General features: G+C 36.1%; 2 protein-coding genes across 2 annotated transcripts in view; one reads left to right on the top strand and one right to left on the bottom strand.

Annotated features, from left to right (window-relative positions):
* Window positions 1-22769, bottom strand: part of LOC135209797 (putative neural-cadherin 2) — a 331667-nt gene that overhangs the window by 44736 nt on the left and 264162 nt on the right.
* LOC135209716 (exoskeleton protein RP43-like) lies at window positions 13742-22732 on the top strand (the record flags this gene model as incomplete). Its single annotated transcript, XM_064242476.1, is given in 8 exon segments — window positions 13742-13904; window positions 15147-15333; window positions 17027-17234; window positions 18703-18830; window positions 19438-19509; window positions 20134-20341; window positions 21917-22044; window positions 22640-22732. Coding segments are annotated over 8 exon segments (1135 nt in total), but the record flags the coding sequence as incomplete, so codon positions are not given.

Genomic DNA, 22769 nt, shown 5'->3' with positions numbered 1-22769 from the left:
CAAACAAAACCAACGGCTTGCGACTTTCTTTCTCTCTCTCTCTCCACCTTTCTCTAGCACCGATACCTCTCTCTCTCTCTCTCTCTCTCTCTCTCTCTCTCTCTCTCTCTCTCTCTTCACCCCTTTCTCTCCACTCTAACAGATAGTCAAAATGAGAGAAGTTGCATCATAAAATAAACATTTATTAAGTAACAAAAGATAATGATCCAAGTCTTACTGACTAACTCAAAAAACCCCAACAGTAAAATGTCCAAGTAGTATTGGTCACCAAAAGTCTATTTCCCCATCGGGACTCCCTCTCGGTCCCCCATGGTTCGGCTAGAACCGTCTGTTTCAAAGACACAGAAACACACCTCATAAGTACACACACAAGTTTAACAATCAGAGATTAAAGATTGGATATCCTTATAAAAATGTCAAATAGATAACAAGCCCAACTCTTTGGCTAAAAACAGTTCAAAACTCACCCAAGCAGCCGGATTATTTAAAGCACTATACTTATAAAAGAGGACTCCCGGTGAGCAACCACCACAGCATCCTGCCTTTCTTCCAAAGACGCCTCTATCAAAATCTCCCATAGACTTGCGTATGAAACATTATTAAAGGGAAAAGGTGCACACGCACATACGAACGCACAGTTCGTTAGCGCCTCACAATTACTGGCAGCAACCAGTTTCACAAAGGCACTTTGAAAAGAGTTCATGAACTGAGTACATTGACTTGTCTAACTATGCAGTTTTATGTCACGCCACCCACAGAAACCCATTGATCAGCTTTCTCGGGTCGTTGCTTCTCCACATTCCATAGGTCACAGCAAACATATTGGCAATATATTATTAATAAAAAACCCTAGGCCTTACACCGCTCGGCCACCTAACTAATGCTAGCCCCCGCCTAGCAAAATTGTCAACAAAATAGCTTATGTAATATAAAACACATTGGCCGGCTTAAAATAAAATATAAGTAATAACTGCCCGTCTCTGGCATTATAAAATAAAGTCTGTTACGCTTTTATCTCCAAATAACACTAGAATTTTCTCTCTTCGGATTCTTGAATATCCCTCTTTGCTTGTCTGCAACTAGCTGAACAGACAGTAGCAGGCTGTAGCAGGCTGTAGGAAGACGGAATGCCTCCCTCATTGTAGAAGACTTCTCATGGCTTCTGCAGAGCCCCAAAAGACACGCTGTTGAACTCTCGTGATCACCACGTGGAAACTCTTGTAATCACCAACGACAGCAACCTCTCTGCACGGCTGGTGGACGTCTTGCTAGCGTTGGGAAACGACTTTTTGGTGTGTTAGTATGTCAGTCAAGTCATTGGTCAATCGAAAAAGAATTAACCCAGACATATTACTTCTATCAAACAATGATCTCAAAAGGTCAGAAATACTAACTGAACATCTCCCAATTAACTCCCTTTAATATGACTACTAAATCATAAGTCATTATCACAACTCTCAAAGAAAAAAAACATCAAGTTCTCCAACTCAATTCTCCAAACTCACACATCAGCCCACACACTACTCAGAAATCACAGCAACTCCACGGACTTCTGTACTCACATTTCAAACTCGAATGTTCTCATAAGTAAAAAAAAAGAAAAAATCGTAATGAGCCCAAGGAAAAAAAAAGAATCACGTAACACACCCAGACCCAAAAAAATGTTCTCTCAAGCTCTGATATCTGAACAACCCACAAAATCAGTAAAAATCTCCAATGTTTAACAGCAAAAACCCCTTTACTGCTCATACAATTAATTACAATGAGACTTAATGTCAAACTCCCTTTTACATAAGTAACAACCCCCGATAAATTACATCTCCCTGTAAATTACATCTCCCGTCCAAAAAGAAATGCTATTTAATCTCAATCCCCAATTACATCACTCAAAGGAAGAAAAAAAATAAAGATAACCACAAGTAGATTTCCCCAATCACAAAATACATAATACATGTATAATATGCATAACCCCCCGCGTTTTCCCAAGAAATGCCCCATCTAAAGTTACGGAATTTCTCGACATCGCAACTCTATCCAGAAAGCAAACTCTTACACATGCGCTTTCGTGAAATGCTATTGTCAACATTTCCAGATATTGCAAAAACTTTGATCATTCACCATCAGAGGAAAAGGAACAGCACACGGCTCATCACATCGCTTGTCAGCAGAAAATCCACCTGCGGACGTGTGCTCAAACAGCAGCATAAAAAATGTCCAGTCAGACACACAAGTTTGGAAAACTCATGATTCTATAGAAAAAAGGTCTAACTGACACATTTCACAAAATTAACTCCAGGATATGACTAATGTGTTCAAAAATTTTTCTCGAAGACTGATTCAACATGAATTTGCCCAATTATATGCCTCCAAAAATAATACACTTGTGAACATAAAAAATGCACACATCATAGGACTCGTAATGCAGTAATGCCACTCGCCTCTAAATAGTCACGAAATCAAAGAGAAAGAACCACAGAAATCTTCTCTTGGCTCAAAAAAAAACTCCATAACCACAAAAAAGGGTCACCCGCCCAAGATTAATTCCATCTCCATATATAATTATGTGACACCATATTAATAATAACACCACTCCGGTGAAAAAAATATGTCCTCCATTTAATTAGTAACCACTCTACCATATTCTCTCTTATATCTCTGATAGCCATATGTTAATAATAAAAAAACACCACTCCAGGAATGAAGAATAATCACCTCTATTTCGGCAAAATAAAAAAATACTTACCTCTATTTCACCAATAACTCCATATGGAATAAAACAAGGCTCCAAAAAATATATCTCCAAAAAGGAATATCAAAAAAATGAAATCCCATCTCCAAAAAAATGTGCACTCAAAGCATCTGGCTCATACACTCACAAATATTGCCCCATAATCTCCAAATATGTCTCCATTTGCAAGAAAGATGGCTGCAAAATAATTGAACTAAACATAGCTCTCACCATTATTGGCAAATATCAAAAATGGCCAAAAATATATCTCCAATATATTATATCTCAAATTATAACTCCAAAATAATATACCTCCAATTATAACTCCAAATAATATATCTCAATTCTCCAGAGAATAACTCAATGTTATAGTCAAAAACTATAAAACTCTCTCCATTTAGCATAATTGCTAAAAAAAAAAAGGCTAAAAACAAAATCGGCCAATAAAAACTGTCCCTAGAAAATTCTAGAAAAAATCACCAATGTGCCACAACTCATTATAACAAAACACCAAATTCACAGTGTCTTAGCCAAGACTTCTCCATATGCACTACGACATAGGCCATTAGAAAACTTAACCAAGTTTCCTATCTCTCACAAAGTTGTCACAAATACAACTAATGTATTGTGCAAGAAACTCACAATTTCTGGAACACAAATATCCAGAAAAAAAATGTAGTACTATTACGTATGCATTCAAAACAGTGCAAGAATTCTCCCATATATTTCACTGCAGCATCAAATAGCTGAAACACAAACACGTTCCCGAACAATGACTCTAAGTCACGAACTGAGATATCAAAAAATATTCACACCAACTGGAGAAAAAAAAAAAAAATTCAAATTCACCCTTGGTAAAGAAAACTTGTGTCAGCGATGGCTAACTTCCAAAAAAGGAGAAAAGAAAAATCAACGGCACTGTTAACTTTCTCCCGTAACTGGCGTATGTCGAGCAATTATCTGCTGAACTCATAAAAAAAAAGAGAAAAAAAACTAAAATAATGTGTTGTTAGTTCCTCCCAAATTCAAAAAAAGATCTCACCACCCTTGATAGCATTACAACACCCACGTATTAGTATAACAAAAAATCAGTATCAGAAATATCATTATCGCAAAATCACAAAAAAATTGCTATCATCAAAATCACTAGTATTAGTATAAAAAAAACATCACCAATGTTAATGCTTATCCATTCACCAAGGAATTCAGCACAAAACTCAGCAAAAGTTCAGCAAGATTCAACACAATTCACCAAGATTCAGTCAGATTCATCAAGATTCAGCAAAACTCGCCACTCGCGAATCACTGAAATATTCTCCAAAGTTACAAAAACTCAACAAATAACTAACACCAAGATCTCTCCCTTAATTCATTGTAACAATTCTCCATGAATAATTATCTGTAATAATTATAAAATAATCTCCCATGAAATATCTCAAATCACTCGTAAAGTATGTCTCTCGTAATGATAATTATACTTAAGCAACCCTCCCGTGACACTTCTCAAGTATAATAATTATTAATAATAATAATAACTCTCCATAGCAACAATCCTCTTGCAAAGATCCCAAGTAAGGGTGAAATTTAAATAGCATACACCAGTAATGCTGAAACCCATGACATATAATTTGTCCAGCATATACCACACAGACACAACACCATTCACGGCACCGGGCATCACCATGCATCACCACTCGGCACCATTTTCAAAGTAATCCCTCCAACACAATAAAAAAAATAATAATAATCTGTGTCTCCCCATTTTATTTGTCTTCCAAAGAATAAGGAAAACATACAACACATCCCGTGCATGTTAACTACCATTTTCTCTTCATTCACGAGAAAAAAAAAAATCTCTTTTTATTTCCTTTTCTCTTCATCCAAGAGAAAAAAATCTCTTTTCTAAAAAAAAGACTCTACGGGCGTTTCACTTCATCAACTAATCAATCAGCTGATATCTTAGTATCCATTTTCAAGGCCAGACTCGTATTCCAACAGCTCGACAAGGTAAAAAAAAAAGAAAGGAGGAGTTCACCCACAATGAGAAAAAAAAAGTTTCACCCCCCCAATGAGCATTGAAACATCCCTCAGTCAAGCGACAGAACACTCCCCCGAGGCATGCCAGTAGTCCCCTCCCCTTGAACAGTGTCTGAGGACCCCTCTGAGGTATACACCAGTACCCATCTCCTTGCAATCCCCTCTCGAGGCAGGCAGTACCCACCATGCAATGCCTTCCTGCGCCGGTTAGCAGAAATGTGCTGAGCCCGTAAAATTGTGTGGCCGTTTTGTCTCCAAGCGAAATATGCCATCCAAGCACAGTTCACATGCATAAACACATCTTTATACACCCTTATGTGTTAAACAAAGACGAATACGTCTATTATAAACACGCGCAAATAAAGAAAACACGTCACTTTGCTACTATGGGGAAAGACAAAAAAACATTATTTGACCTCTTGAACCAATCCCATAACCCTGAAATATTTAAAAAAAAAAACCCTCCCCTTAATAAACTGAATTTTAACACTCACCACTCCATAATGGGAACAAAAAGAACTCGGAATTCGCGCACGACACGGCAGTGATACATGCACGATTATCTCGGGATGCACTCGACATTACACACAGAAGTCATACTGAGTGCCGCAACTAGTAGGCAGACTGCCTGGGCCAAATGCTGAGTCCAATAAAATCCTTCCCACTCCCCTTTGCACAGTTAACGGATAGATATTTCTAATTTTTTCTCACTAAGTAACTGAAAACTAACAATTTAACAATTTTCCACAATCCCACAAAGGCTTTGTCGTTCGAAAACTATCGCTAAGTCATGACCCCTTTATTTTTAACTGGTCACCTATCTCTTCATTGGCGTTCCCAGGCAAAAAAAAAAAAACTTTTATACCGCTTTTTCACGGCCTGCCGCCAAACCTGTAATGAGGTTATGAAGACATAAACCTCATTATTCATTTGGTAAACGTGTAACTCGAGCATCAAGGCAAACAACAAACAAAACCAACGGCTTGCGACTTTCCTTTCTCTCTCTCTCTCCACCTTTCTCTAGCACCGATACCTCTCTCTCTCTCTCTCTCTCTCTCTCTCTCTCTCTCTCTCTCTCTCTCTCTCTCTCTTCACCCCTTTCTCTCCACTCTAACAGATAGTCAAAATGAGAGAGTTGCATCATAAAATAAACATTTATTAAGTAACAAAAGATAATGATCCAAGTCTTACTGACTAACTCAAAAAACCCCAAGTAAAATGTCCAAATAGTATTGGTCACCAAAAGTCTATTTCCCCATCGGGACTCCCTCTTGGTCCCCCATGGTTCGGCTAGAACCGTCTGTTTCAAAAACACAGAAACACACCTCATAAGTACACACACAAGTTTAACAATCAGAGATTAAAGATTGGATATCCTTATAAAAATGTCAAATAGATAACAAGCCACTCTTTGGCTAAAACAGTTCAAAACTCACCCAAGCAGCCGGATTATTTAAAGCACTATATTATAAAGAGACTCCCGGTGAGCACCATGGCATCCTGCCTTTCTTCCAAAGACGCCTCTATCAAAATCTCCCATAGACTTGCGTATGAAACATTATTAAAGGGAAAAGGCGCACATGCACATACAAACGCACAGTTCGTTAGCGCCTCACAATTACTGGCCGCAACCAGTTTCACAAAGGCACTTTGAAAAGAGTTCATGAACTGAGTACATTGACTTGTCTAACTATGCAGTTTTATGTCACGCCACCCACAGAAACCCATTGATCAGCTTTCTCGGGTCGTTGCTTCTCCACATTCCATAGGTCACAGCGAACATATTGGCAATATATTATTAATCAAAAACCCTAGGCCTTACATATATATATATATATATATATATATATACGTATACATATATATGTATATATATGCCTATCATGAAAATAATTTCCCCGCTCTCTACAGAAAACGTTGAAAGAATTGAAGAATGATACTAGCTTACACATTACTAAGGCCGATAAATCCAATAGTTAGTAGTTCTGGACAAAACTGAATACATAGCACGTATGCATACTTTATTAGAAGATGAAATAACTAACAAAAAAACTCACAAAAAATCCGTTGAACCAAGTAATACAAAAAACTTCAATATCACTATGAAACAAATTCTTAAAGATAAAAAAGAATTGCTGTGTATATTAACTGTAAAGTGTCCCTCATTACCTTATTTATATGGCCTAGTGAATACTCATAAGGAAAACAACCCTATGTGGCCAATTATCAGTAATACAGGATCAATTGCTTATAATGATCTAAATAGTATATCACTAAATTGTTAACCCCATTACTTGGAACTGTATCTAATTCACACATCTGGAATTCTCTTGATCTTGTGGAAAAACTAAATAACATTTTATTAAACCCTAATGATATCTTTGTCAGTTTTGATGTATGTTCTTTGTTTACAAAGTCCCTATTGATTCTGTGCTAGAATATTTAAGTAATGAATTTGTATTAATCACATAATTTCATTGATTAAGCTGTTTATTTGTGACTGCAGCTTTACTTTTAATGGAGGATATTACCAACAAATATTTGGTATGGCCATGGATAACCCCTTATCACTTCTTTCAAACTTATATATGGAATCTTTTTTAAAGACAACACCTCCCGAATATCACATTTGTTCCCTTAAAATGGTTCAGATATGTAAATGACATCTTAGTAGTCTTACCTGTTGATATCGATGTAAAAGATTTGTCTAAATTGAATTTAGTGCCATCCATAAAATTTTGATGAAATTGAAACTAACAATGTCATTCCTTTCCTACATGTATTAATACATAGAGAATCTTTTCAATGTAAATTCAGTATTTATAGGAAACCCACAAATAATTTAACATATGTACAATTTTATTCTGGCCACCATCTTAATATTAAAATGTCAAATTTTTCTACCATGTTCTTACGTGCTTTGCGGTTTACGAGTCCACAATATCTTGATCAAGTAATAAAAGACATAAAAAAGATCGGAAATTATATCTGCTACACACCTCATATAATTGATTTATGTTATCAAAAAGCTCACAAAAAGTTTTATTGTGTTGTTAATAATGAAAAAGGAACCCCTAAAAATGTATTTAGCTTGCCTTACTTTCGTGGATTTGAAACCATAAAATCAATATTTAAATCTTTTAATGTTAATGTTGTGTTCTCTTATAACAATACCATTAAAGGTATGACAATTAAGAATAGTCCCGTAACAAATAACATCATTTACAAAATTCCTTGTAAGGATTGCCCGTATTTTTATGTAGGTCAATTAATCAAATATTTAGAAATACGAATTAAGCACCATTTATATTCAGTTAGAACAGCCCAGACTTCAAATGCACTATTTCTCCATCTGAGCAAAAAACCTCATTGTATAAATTGGGGCGAGAGCTCTGTAATTGCTAGGTCTAGTGATTATGTTTCAAGAAATTTACTGGAATCAACAATTATACTAATCACTAACAAAAACAGCCTAAATCTTAGTGTAAGATTGTATGATTTGGACCCTTATATTTGTAATTTTTTTATGAAGCACCTTAAAATAGATTAATTAACTACTAATTAATTAGTCCCACTTGGTTTTAATTATTTTTTTCTCTTTATATCTCATACTGGGTATATTTATATCCTATATTCGTTTCTAACTCATTGTTTGACCAGTTTTGTAAATTTCATGTTGCTAATACAAAGTGTATTCTATTTCGAATTAAATTGCCTTTGACAGGTGTGTCTGACTGCACCGCTCCTAAACCTTTAATATAATCTTTGGGATTTTACTAAATCTGTACTGTCCAGTTGCATATACCTCTTTGTTTTCAAAATGTATTGTTTTCTTACAAAATTACTTGTGACCACGTGTGGGTGGCTGCTTTTAAAATCTTTAATCTACCCCACGGGCATTTTTTTTTCGTTTCTCTAAAGTGAATTGGACCTTATGTTAATACTGTAATGTCCATTTGTATACTTTACCTACTTGTACTGTGTTTTTCTCTTTTCTGATTAGTTTTGCCTTATGTAAAGGGTCGTTAAGACCGAAAGATCTTGGCAGTTCTCGTGTTCTCATTGTCTACCGTGGCATTACCTTTATATATATTTATATATATATATATATATATATATATATATATATATATATATATATAACATACATATATATATATATATATATATATATATATATAATATATATATATATATAATATATATACATATACTTATATATATATATATATATATATATATATATATATATATATATATATATATGTATATATATGTATGTATGTAATGTGTGTGTATGTATGTATGTATATATAAATACGTATGTTGATGGTCAATTCAGATTTCCTTTCTTAGTCACATTTATTTCCCGACGTTTCGTAATTTTCATTTATAATTACATCTTTAAGGCCTCTAAAACAGAAAAAAACAGCATATAATCAACATAATTATAAAAAAAAACTTAAACATAAATTTTTTAGAGTCAAAGTTATACGTTTTTAAAAAATCAAGATACATTAAAATTCACGGAGTAAGTCAACATTATTGGAAGGAAACTAAAAATTAAAAAAGAAAAAATACACCTCAAGACAAGAAAAAAGGTGTGGCCGTTGACTGCTTGTTTAATGGGGAAACCAGATATGTGATCAACAAGGACTCTAAAATGGATAATTCTATGATGTTGTGTGTTTGTCCGATGACTTTAAAATCTTTATTTTCAATGTATACTTTGCAGCTTCTTGCACGGGTTCTTATGCAGATAGTCATCGGTTTATGACGGGGCTTCTGTTCTTGAGACGTGTTGTATGCCAAAAATTTTTGTGAGCCAGAACATCGTCAAAGATCCTAAGAAAACCTTCCTTTTAATGCTTTGGGCGTATTGAAAACTATGGACATTGCATTTTTATATGAAAAATAATTTTCTGATGCCATATTTCTTCCGTCAAACCGGCATTGTAAGCATCGTAACCCTGGAACATGTGTTGTAAACCTGGAATAATTCCTTATGAATATAATTGAAAAGTGTTGTAACCTCGGAACGTCATAAGCCGAAACCATCATAAGCCGAAGCTGTTGTAAACCGGGGATTACCTTTATTTGAATGTTTCGGGTTTGTGATTCTGCTGCCTGTCCGGAAACTGACCCTCTATGACAGTTGATGCATACTTGAAGGAGCCATTATTGTAGCAGGTGTTTATTCACAATCAGTGTTACTGTGATTTATTTGTGTAATGTAATTGGGGAACTCTCACTACAAAGGGTAAAATGGCAGCATTTCAAGTAATTATGGACCACATTTACTGAAAGAGTGACTAATCACCTGTGATGGCCAAGAATTAATATTATATGTGGCAGGTGTTTGTGTGGGCTTGCAGCCTCTGACAGCCAAAAATCTCCTTGCCAGAAGGCCAATTAAGTTGTTGCTGTACTACAATGAGAAAACTGAACTGGACGAAGACACCTGCAAGGCAAACAGATCTAGAGAATCAGGCAATATCCAGCTGGCTGGTTTTAATATCAGCAGCATAGACCAAGAAACAATATCTCGGTATACCTGTTGGTATGTGCCAATAGTACTCAATTCATTAGTCACAAAATTGACAGCAACATTTAAAACATTCGACCAGATCTAATCAGGAAAGATCTTTACCTAGAAAAACAGCTGTGGCAGATTTGGATCCAGCACTTAGCAGCAGTCGCACAAAATTACCAAGAAACACAAAGAGTGCTTTCGTCGACCTTTTTCGGAGATTTGGATACCCTTCATCATATGTTCCAGCATAGCCTTCCTAGGAAAGTGATTTCAGGATGGTGGTCTAAAAGACTTGTGTAGAGACCCTAGGATTCTCACAGAGGAGTCCATAAGTGGAGTCATCGATGTCAATCCAGTATTGCTGTAATGGATTACAAGTGCTTTTGTGAAGCACTGATGCAACTTGCACAGGCGGTGTTCACAACCAGGAATAAGAAAATCATTCCACAGATCATGTGAATGACATGGCCACTGACTTAATTAAAACGACAAAATCTGAGCAATTGACTACAAATTTCACTCTGAGATGAGCTGATCACCCTATGGAAGGCTTTCTGGAGTCCTCGTGACAACTGGATATCATAAATTGAAATGTGGGGTTGGGGTGACTGGGAATTTCTCCTCCAATAAGTAAAAGCTATGATCCATAAGGCTTTACCTCTGATGAGGCTCCCATAGGACAAGCCCTCCATGTACGAGGGAGTCTCGATCAAAATATGGAACCTGCGGAAAACTATTGACAGGTTTTGAAATTACAGAAAACAAAGTATGGAAAGCAGTTTTTGATTAAATATATTCATACTGTAATCTCTGGAGGTCTGTGTTGTAGAACTGACGAACCTAACAATTAAATTATCTTATGTTGAAGAAGCTAAAGATTTGCGCAATCTGACGGAGAAACATGGAAAATATCAAAACACTGAAGAAACCCCCAAAATTCTCCAAATAAATTTGTTTAATTTATTGGCATGAGGATTTTTCTGCAGTTGTGACGTAAATAAGGAATATACAAGCAGTAAATTTTATAATAAATTTTGGAGAAAACCACCTTGGTTTTACTGAGTTATCTCAAATAAAGAACAACCATTTTTTGATATTGAAAAGATTCACTCTACTGGAATTGGGCAATTTTGCTGCGAGGACCATCGATGACAGCTTTTGTTGAAGATTTTTTTTTCCTTTTTATTTTTTGTTTTGTTAAAAGCTTCTTATCTGGACTCTCATAATGTAACATGTAAATGTAAGAGGATCAACCATAACAGCAAATCAATAGGTGGACTATGGATACTTTACTTTATACTGTCCACATTTCATACAAGCAAAGTTTTAAAATGTAAACATAACACAAAGAAAGATGCCACAAGCCATCTCTTTTACCTTGTCTTCCCCTGTAGTCCGGGAGCTAGTAGAGATTTGTATTACATCTCGTGTACAAGATATCTGAAAGCTTAAACTTTTGTACAGTCTACATGAAATCCGTGAATAAATAGTCTTAAGTGTTGAAAATGCCATGGAGGCTAGCTAAAGCACCCCTCAAAATCAGTTTAAATTACATTTGGACATACATCAAAATCATAAAATAATTCATTTAGCGACAGTCATTGCAGATATGTATTTGTTAAATTGCAACTCTCCGGAAAGAGGGTATAAGACTGCTCCAAAAGGGCGACCAAATCCCACATCAATATCCTCTAGATCATTCTGATACAGAAATTGTCAGTCTTAAGTGTCCAAGCTCCTACTAAGGACATTTAAGACGGGCTAGAAGAGGTACTATCGATGACATCGATATTCTTACCTGCTCATTGAATCTGTCACATTTCTGTGCCAATTCTCTTTCAAAACTAATACAGTGGATCTGTTATCCATTGTTTAATTCGAAATCATTGAACTGTAGTAATCTATGTATAAAACAGATTTGAAGAGATAAAGGTTGCCACGGATATTGCTATCCATGTTTGTTTGTAAACTTCTCTTGTATAATAAAATGTGATTCTTTTCGTATGCTCTTAAATATTTCTTGTAATAACTTTGTAATCCTTCTTTTGCTTACTGTATTGACTCAGTAATCCTAATCCTTGTTTTTTCTATCTTGTTTTACAGTTATCTTAGGAAGCTAACGATTTCTTATGCATAAGGTTCGTCAATCTCCTTAGAGACGTAGTACTATAGATAGTGTAAGTACCTTTTTGTCCTCGGGGAGTGCTAATCCTGAAAAGCAATTATCTAACTAACGGAAGCAGTTCGTTTAGAATGTTGCAAATAAACTTTGTTTTAAGTTATTAAAAGTTGAAGAAGGGCCTATTTTCACTTCCTCAGGGAGTAAGCCTACAAACTACTTTGTTGTTGTGTTCTTGTTGTTGTTGGGGTGGGTAGGAATGGTCTATAAAAGCCTAAAATGGTCAGAAAAAGGTGTTTCGCGTTGAGTTAAAGATACAGGAATTTTAGGATACGATATTTATGATTTATTTTTAAAAATGAAAATGTAAATAATAAATAATGTGCATGTTAAACAGTAAAGAAAAATTATTTCTAATAAAGTACAGTGTATCTATTTATTTTAATTTTCGTTGGTGAAACAACGCTCTATTTGACTGTAGAATTTGTGTTAAAAGTTAGGAATATAATGTTTACAACTTAAGCGTGAGGGGAAAATCTTGCTTGCAGCCCTAGTAAGCTGGAGGTACGATCATGCCTTGTTAATATCCACTGTAATTATTTTTCAGACATCAGCTTTCTTTCAAGACCACATCGAAAAATGAATTAAAATCATGACGAACATCACATACGAGACAACAGATGTCATGCCTAATAAATAAGTTTGGCTTCTTCCTATGACTGATAAAAGGAAGAAGAAATAATCATATATGATTTCCTTACAGAAAACAACCATGAAAAGGAAGCAATGAGCTTCAAATCAGCAACAAACGAACTTATTTGTTTAAAAAAAGGTGCTCGAGATGCGTGTGTATATTCAAAACTTTCGATTTAAAACCATGAAATTCTATTAAAAACTTGCTTCTCACGATCTGACATTTAGAAATTAAAAAAAAAAAAACATTACACTAAAATGTGAAAGGTGGAAAAGTGTAAAGATGGTCTGTGGAGCGCTATTAAATTCGTTAGAACCTGTTATAATTAGTTTATTTATGTTCGAAACATCCAATTGCTCGATATGCTATCTTTATAACGGTCCTCTAAAAGGTCACAGGCTGAAAAAATGGACAAAATATTCCGTGGCGTCATTAAGAGATCCCATTCGCGTCATCAGTCATTAAGAGATCCCATTCGCGTCATCAGATAATCAAAGCGCTTGCTCTTCGAAACTAAAAGGTCAGGCCAACACATGTGCAGGTCACACCTGGCCATCCATGACCTACAGACGTGGAATTCCACTTCGAGGACATTCAAAGCCTCTATAAAAGAAACGGGTGTCATCACAGTCCACGAAGTGTTTCTGTCCAGAACGCCAGATCTCTCTAGGCGGAACTCACCATGACCCGGATGACGAAGCTACTTTTCTTACCTGGCATATGGCTGCTGCTGCTTCTGGCTGGCACCGAGAGTGCTCCCAAGACGACGACGACGGCGACAGAAGAGCCACCGGTAAGCATTGCAGGGAATTTCTCACTCTGTGTCTTCCGAACGAAACTTGATCCATATTCAGACGCAGAGCTGAGTATTTCCCCGTCGTCAAAGCTTGTTGTTATCACTAGTGTTAACCGAATGTTTCACTACTGACGTATTCCTATTGCCATTTTTCCATTTCGCTCATGAATTGTTAGCAGGACTGTAGCATTTTCTTTTTATTTTAGTTTTTATTTCGTTAGGGAGTCATTTGTGGATTTTTACGGGAACCTACCCAGAATTTAGACGCTTCGTGAGCGACGAAACTAGATTTGAATTGGTGGAAGATAGGAATGTAACTTTTGGGGAGATGGCACCTTTGGGAATGTGGGATTGGGGTTGGGTTGGACTGCTCATCCTTTAGCGAGACTTGCTGTCTCTATACCACCTTGTTACTTGTCATGTAACTGAGCAGCATATGATGAACACACGTTCTGTTCAAGAAATTCAGCTCTATTCTCTAATAAGTCCTCTCTTGACAACAGGAAGTTACTTAAACACAAAAATACCTCGTAAAACTTCCAGTGTTCCAATACTAGTCAACAATGAGAGCAAATAAGTGCCATCTTGAAGAAAGTCAGGAAGTATTTTTTCTGCTTTGAAAGGAAAAACGTTGCTCCTTAACTGTGCCAATTGACTTGGCCATGCTTGCAATATACATTTATTCATTGACGCAAGTGACGATATGTTTGTAAATGATTATGCATATACTTTACAAACCTGCCAGTGTCTAATGTAAGTGAATTTCATTTTTATGTGGTTAGTTTGGTCATGTCATTCTTTATCCCAATTCGTCAATTATAAGTATCAAGATCCGACATGCATTAAGTTAGTTATTAGTTGATTATTTGTCTAAACTCGTCTGAAGCTTTGTTGAGCTCTGTGCTTCAGATTTATGGTTATGACTTAAAAACCTGTTCAACAAAAGACTTCATTCCCTGAATTTCTATTGAAGCTTTTCATACGACTTCCTTTGGAGCAACAAACTATTACCAGGAACTGTCAGTGAGCTACAATTTAGCTCTTGGCAAAACTAAGTTTCTTTTTCAGATACTGGAAGAATATTAGGTATTTGAAAACCCAGAGACCTCCTTCCATGATTACGTTTAGTTTCCTTTCTTGTTTAGTCGTACCTTTTCATAGCACAGGGAAAATAATGATTCAAGAATATTACCATTTTTTATATAAAGACCTAACAAACTGTATCATTTGATATGACAGGAAAAACAGCCAAAGGCTCTGGTCCGCGATGAAGCCACTCTTCCACCAAAGACAACGACGAAATGGCACGAAAAACCTCTGGTCCGCAATGAACCCACTCTTCCACCAAAGACAACGACGAAATGGCACGAAAAACCTCACGAAAAACTTCAACAGCGACAGATAACGAACTGCAGTGTCAGCACAGGTAACTGATGTTGGACTTTTCTTTGTCCCTTGAGCTTCAGTTATACACGTTTTTCTTCTATGTCGTCTTAATATCTATGCTTCACTATCATATCGTACAACTGTACAACAAAGTCACTCATACCACAAGCTTTAGTCTTCCTTGATTCATTAACACTTGGTCCCTTTGTCTCAAAATTAGCGGCTTTTTTTTTTTTGATTCATTAATACTTGTTCTTTTTTGCCTCAATATTGGTTGGTTTTCTTGATTCATTAACACTTGTTCTCTTTGTCTCGATATTAGTAATTTCTCTTCTTTATTTCTCGGATCATCTTTCGAAAATATGAGTGAAGTCCTTATTTTGGCACACTTCTATGTGCATACTCATATATTTCCTATTTAGAAAAATATATCAAACGAGTTTAAGACCTTCCTGAAGCCCAGAAACACCTTCAATGTGACTACAAACCAACTTGTGCTGAAAACCAGATAAGAATTCAATAAGAAACTAAGGAACGCAGGTTTTTGTAAATGCGTTGAAAAAAAGCAGATGATTAGAAAATAACCTTTAAAGACAACAAATAAGCAGAGAGAGACTCAAATAAGAAATGAAAGTTTAAACTGGTACGTTAAAACAACGAAGCCATACTTCGTACATTGTTATACAAAACTATCACATAGCACATGATACTCTGATATAGTTCATTTCTTTGTCCTTATAGTTATATATATTTAAGTCTTAAAACTTCACATAATTATCTCTTGAACCCTTGTATATGGATTATGAACTGAAATCACTTCAATATTCAATTACACATTTCCTACTTATGGAAACTAGACACATCCAAAAAATAAAGGCAAACATTCTTGCGACATCATTTTTCTCTTCAACAGTCCCTTGATGTACTTTCCATGATAATCATAGTCGTAAGTTAACCAGGAGGCTCTTTTTCCTAATCCGTATTTAATTTTGAAAGTTACCATCTTTGGGAACTAATATCTATTTCATGTCCTACATTAAGCCTCCTCCACACGGTTGAGTTTTACCCGACGAACTTTGTTCAATGTAATGTCAGAAGTGAGAAAAGACAGAACCTTGTCTGCTGTTTCTCCGCTTCTGACGTCACACTGAACAGGGTTCGTCAAGCAAAGTTCGACCGTGTGGACGGGCCTTAAGCATTCACTAAGCTTTCACTACTATACACGGGCCTTTAAACTTTAAAACCTCTTTTTCACATGCAATTTATTTCAGTTTAACAATTCACAAACACTCTTTTGGAATAGATCAGTCCAAAGACAACGATTCGTCTCTTTTCATTTCAGCATTAGAAAGTTGGGACGCCCTCACCTTTCTCCTGTCATCCCATTTCGTAGTTTTTGCGAGTTTATTATACAAGGCATCTTCATTATAACTCACCGTTTGCCAGCAATGTTGACTTAAAAGGGGGTTGAACTTGACAATAATGAAAAAGGAAAGCAACATTCTAAACAGAAAGTTGGCAAATTTCATAATTGTTCTTTAATTTACAAAAGTAATGCATTATTATGCAAACCTCAATATAGTGAACACAATCTAAAAATGCAGGCTCTGCTCCAACAACTTTCGTTACGTGAAAACAGTGAAAATGAAAACTGATACACAGACATATTAAAAGTATTATTAAATCTCCTCTAACAAAGAACTGTCAACATCAAACAACATATCTTCCATCAGGTCGAATAGTGGCGTCCTCAGGTACAATCGGGATAGGGTCCATTGGAGGAAACTACAACGATAACGAATATTGTGTCTGGGAGATCGAGGTTCCTGAAGGACTGATCATTAGGTTCACATGGGAGTACTTCGAACTAGAGGGTCCAGAGTCTTGGTGCCCTTATGACTACGTCGATATTTCTGATTATGAAACTGGAGACAGCTTGACGTGAGTATATACTATGTGTGTGTATGTTGTTAATATTATCATAAGTGATGGTGCAACCCAGACTGGAAAAGATAATAAATGGTACAAGACCAAGGGTCCAGTTTCAGAAAATAGTGAAAATAAAGAAGTAAACAAGTAAAAGATTAACTATAAAAGAAATAGTGTCATGACAAAAGCAACAAACAGGATATTATCTCACAATATTCCTAATAAAGAAAACTTCAGCATAATGGGTTATAGTAACTCTAATTCTAGGAGAAGTAACTTATTGAAAACAATTCCAACTAAGGATAGTGCCCACGTGCTTTAGGCAGAGTGCGAATAAGGACATATCTTATATAGTAAGTAGAGCTTAGGTAACAAATAAAGAAATGCATGCGATCATTGTGATCTATATAAATTTTGTGTACGATTAGTATATGCCTTAAATCGCTGTTGAAACCTAGACAACATTTGGGTACTGACTGATTTATCATACGCTTATATGAACTAACTCGAGAGATGTTTAAAGTTCAGATGTGTAATGGCAGGAAAGATCTGTGTATTAAAGAGTCTCCTTCATAAAATCATTTTTCTGTCGGCAACTCACTCATTTGTATCGGAGATGGTCTCTTGGCACTAATGTGGGGTTAGATCACTGCAGTTCTCTGGGTGAAATTGGAAAGCATTATAGACTTGATTCTATCCTACTATTGACACTTTTGAACATCTCTCCTACTACTGACACACAACTCCTCGCGATGACACATTTTCGCTTATGTTGATCAAAAACACTTATTTATTTTAGTAAATGTGCTTCTTAATATGCAAGCATTCAGAGAACTCTACTTGAAATTGCCATGAATGACTAATGTCACTTGTGTAACGAAGGATTATATCTTAGTTTAACCAGACCACTGAGCTGATGAACACCCCTCCTGAGGCTGGCTCGATGGGTTAGATAGCTTGACATGTCTAGGATCCAATTGGTTACTTGGCAGCGGGACTTACAGATTATTGTGTGATCCGAACCACATCGAGGAATGAATTTCTATCCAGGAATAATAAATTCCACTGATTCCTTGTAGCAGAGCAGGGAATCATCCTGTAACCTGAGATGGATAGTCGAGCACTTAACTGACTCGTCCAACTAGGAACTACTTTTGTGATGACCCTTCATACTTATAGTGGAGGTTTTTATTGTGACCACTTTTTTCATTGCATCTCTGTAGTACAACTTCCTGAATTTCCCTTCAGCATTGACATAAATAATAGTAAAAATCTCAAAGGACACCACAGCACTTGACTGGATATACCCTCAATGGACAGATTAAAGAAAGGTCTGTGCACAAAGAAAATGGCATCAATTTTCTTTTCAAAAGTTAATTCTCTCATATTCTTTTTGCACATACACGAAGAATACGACACAACCAACTGTTCAAAAGGGAAATGAAAAATAATCTTAAAAATCCAAATTTCTTTATTGCAGTGGAAGGGTTTGTGGCAGCAGCATTCCACGGTCTGTCAGGAGCCGCAGTAACATCGTCAGGGTGACTTTCAACAGCGATTATTCTGTCACGTATCAGGGATTCGGGCTCCGTTTTGAGGCTTCATCAGGTAATTCCATTTTTTTCTGTTTGAATGGAGAATTTTATCTAGTAACTTAGGAATCAATCTCGTCTCATATATCTACACCAGCCCCGTGGTACGAAAATTCTGATTACAACAGACATAAAGTTATGACTTAAGGCGCCTCTCATCATACCTGGAGCTGCTGCTTACCTCATACGACACAAAATAGAAAATAAGGTTGACTCGTGATATGACTGAAAAAATAACAACACAAACATAAAAAAACGAATAACAGAGTCTGCACAGTGTCCACAAAGTATTTAGTTTGTTATATTTTTTGACCAAATTCATGAGACTACAAAGTGTAAGATAATACAAAAACGTCGTTCTAAATGTTATACCTATAGCACTGTAGCTGGAGAGTTAGGTTTTATCGTTTTCTGAGACAGATGATTCCACATATGTGTTTGTTTACATGAATGATTAGTTATGGTTCTAATTTCTAGTGGTTACCTTTTACACATCCAGGGATATATTCTATCTACTAAACATGTGGCTAATGCATCCAAACTTCAAGGCACACATCTCTGTAGATCTATTTTAAGTGCAACTTATCCTGAATCAATCTTACTACCAGCAACAACCGTTTCAGATGTGTATGAAACAACTGAGACCACAACAACAACAACTTGGCTACCTCAGACGAGCTGCAGTGTTGACACAGGTAACTGCTGTCTGACCTCCAGGGGAATCAGCACTGATTTTTTCACTTGCATTGTCAACTGTTACACGTCAATCTTCCGTTATTATTTGTGAGGTCCATATAAATTCTTACTCCTTTGTCCCTCTTCATACAATTTTAAAATCATATACCTCTTCTCTCCAATCAACTTTCAAAAGTAAAAAAGGTAAGTATATCTTAGTTTAACCAGACCACTGAGCTGATTAACAGCTCTCCTAGGGCTGGCGTAAAGGAATACATTTTTATTTACGTGGCTAGGAACCAATTGGTTTCTTAGCAACGGGACCTACAGTTGATTGTGGGATCCGAACCACAATATATCGAGAAAGGAATTTCTAATCACCAGAAATAAATTCCTCTGGTTGCTCATTGATGACAGCAGGGGGCGAACTCGGGCTACCAGCTTGATTGGCGAGTACACAACCCACCCTCCCAATGAGGAAACTTTCTAAAGTCAAAAGATACTCCTTGTTAAGGCACCTTCCTACTCGCTTACTCATTGTTTTTAGAAATGTGAAATAGGTAAACAGACATATTAATGAAGAGTATATCATAATGCTCACCTACCATAGAACTATAGCCACTAAACGAAATCTCTTCCATCAGGACGAATAGTGGAGTCCTCAGGTGAAATCGGGATAGGGTCCATTGGAGGAAGCTACAACAATAACGAATATTGTGTCTGGGAGATCGAGGTGCCCGAGGGACTGACCATTAGGTTCACATGGGAGTACTTCGATCTAGAGGGTCCAAGTTCTTGGTGCCCTTATGATTACGTCGATATTTCTGATTATGAAACCGGAGTCAGCAGGGCGTAAGTAGTATATGTTATAACATTATTCAAGGAGATGCTGCAACACAGGTTGGAGAAGATGAATGCTACAAGCCCAATGGCCTTATTAGGGAAGGAGACTCAGAGACAGAAAAAGAGATGCAGAATGATAAAATTAACTATATAAAAATAATACCTAAGCAAAACAACGAGAATAAAACTAATTATGTCTGTGTCTTATCTGAGCTTCCTGACGTACTCAGGAAATTTAAATGTTCAATTACAGCGAAAATTGGCTATGCTTACTTTAATTCCAGAAATAGAAATATCACACACTCTCCAAAAGTGTCAATCTTTCTTAATTAAGAATAATGACTAACTATATTGCAAAACTACAACTTTGAATGATAATATATTCATTATGAGAACAAATGATATAACTTTTCAAACAATGCAAAATATAATCCTAGTATGTAATAATTTTTTGGATGGAGTAATGAAATAACTCAGAGAATGGGAAACTTACTTGGTAAGAAGTTATTGATAAGAAAACAGAAAGTGATACAACACTGATTACAGACATTGAAGGGAAACTTCAGAAATTAGCGAATGTGTTTCAGAATGTTTGTAGGAAGAAAATAGACAGTAATTGTGAGTTAGTATAAAGTTATGCAGAGAAATGGAATCTAGAAACTGGAGCAAAGAATTGTGAATATAGTTGCTGATGGTATATTTGCTTATTTCTGTGTTGCTAGTAGGTCCCTTCACAGATGTGCTCCCTCCCCGATCATTTTCACTTACTCGGGGTGTAAGCCTATAAACTACTTTGTTGTTGTTATTGTTCTTGTTGAGGGGTAGGAAAGGTCTTTGGAAGAGCCTAAAAATGTATAAAAAAGGTGTTTCACGTTGAGTTAATGATACAGGAATTTTAGGATACGAAATTTATGATTTATTTATTAGAATGAAAAATATAGAAAAAATTAATAATGTGCATGTTAAACAGTACAGAAAAATGATTTCTTATAAAATGTAGTTTATTTAATTCAATTGTTGTTAGTGAAACAAGGCTTTATTTGACCGTAGATTTTAGCACGTTTTAATTTATGTGAAGTTAGGAATATAATGTTTACAACTTATGCGTGAGGGGAAAATTTTGCACGCGTCGTGAGTAAGCTGGAGGTCAGATCACGCCTTGTTCTAATCTTTACCAATTGAGTCCTTGAGTTCTGTTGGAAAGCTTCTCTTTAGCCTGTCATGAAAAGTTTTCCTAGATCAAGGAGACCATTATTTTTGTTAGTCCATAGTTCTGGGCTATGTCTCTCTTCACTCGCCTTGATAGTTTAATACACACTACTCTTCATGTCCCTAATCAGCAACCAAAATAATTCCTCGTCAAAGGTGTACAAAACAGCTGTAATCATTCTAGATGAACAACTGAGATGGAAAGTACTCTCATTAATTTTAGTAAATGTGCATATTATAGAAGCATTCTAAGGGCCCTACTTATAACTCCCATGAATGATTACTTTTCCCAAAGTTCACTTCTTAGCAGATCAATATTAGTCATCTCAACACTGGATCAAATAAAGGTCTGTGCAACAACAACATTTCTTTCAGCGGAAGGATTTGTGGCAGCAACATTCCACGTACCATCAGGAGCCGCAGTAACCTGGTTAGGGTGACTTTCAGCAGTGATTATTCTGTAACGTTACAGGGATTCAAGCTTCAATTTGAGGCTGTCTCAGGTAATTCTATTTCTAAGGTCTTCAGCTGAAACTTGAATGATTCATAGTTTAAATTATAAATGTCTATTAGTGCATTATTTGTAACTAATATTTACAGCATGTTGACTGAAATGCTACGCATGCTTTCTAGTATCTAAGAGATCAGTCTCATCCCATTTATTTACACCAGTCCCTCTGCTTTGGGAACTCGGGTTACAGAAATGTAAATACATATCTCAGACACCTCTTTATAGCTGCAGCTGATCACCTTAGACAACAAGTACAACACAAGGTCTGTCATATGACTGACTATAAATATTGATTTACGCAATGTTTACTCTGGTAGCTTGTTCAATTAATTACATTTGGAGTTAGAGTTAGTTTTTAACTAGATATTTTTACATAGAATCATAAATTTTTTAATTTTTTGGGACAGCTGCACTTGGTGGGTTGGTCGTGATCTTATGAACAATAAGTACTTTCTGAGAACACACCCAGTTATACATTCAACCTTCACTACATGTAGCAAGCACAGTAAAAAAATGGGCAATTGTACAAATATATTTTAAGTACATCTATTATAAATGAGTTCTATTGCAAACTACAACCGTTGCAGGTCCGTATGAGACAAGTGTACCAGCAGAGACAACAACTTCGGCCGGCTGGTACGAAACTCAGCTTCCACAAGGGAGCTGCAGCGTCGATACAGGTAACTGCTTTCTTTCTTACTTCCACATTCATCGGAA

The sequence above is a fragment of the Macrobrachium nipponense genome, chromosome 38 (assembly GCF_015104395.2).
Source record: "Macrobrachium nipponense isolate FS-2020 chromosome 38, ASM1510439v2, whole genome shotgun sequence".
Classification (NCBI taxonomy): Eukaryota; Metazoa; Arthropoda; class Malacostraca; order Decapoda; family Palaemonidae; genus Macrobrachium; species Macrobrachium nipponense.
Note: the sequence above shows the minus strand (reverse complement) of the source record. Positions and strands in the feature narration are given on the sequence as shown.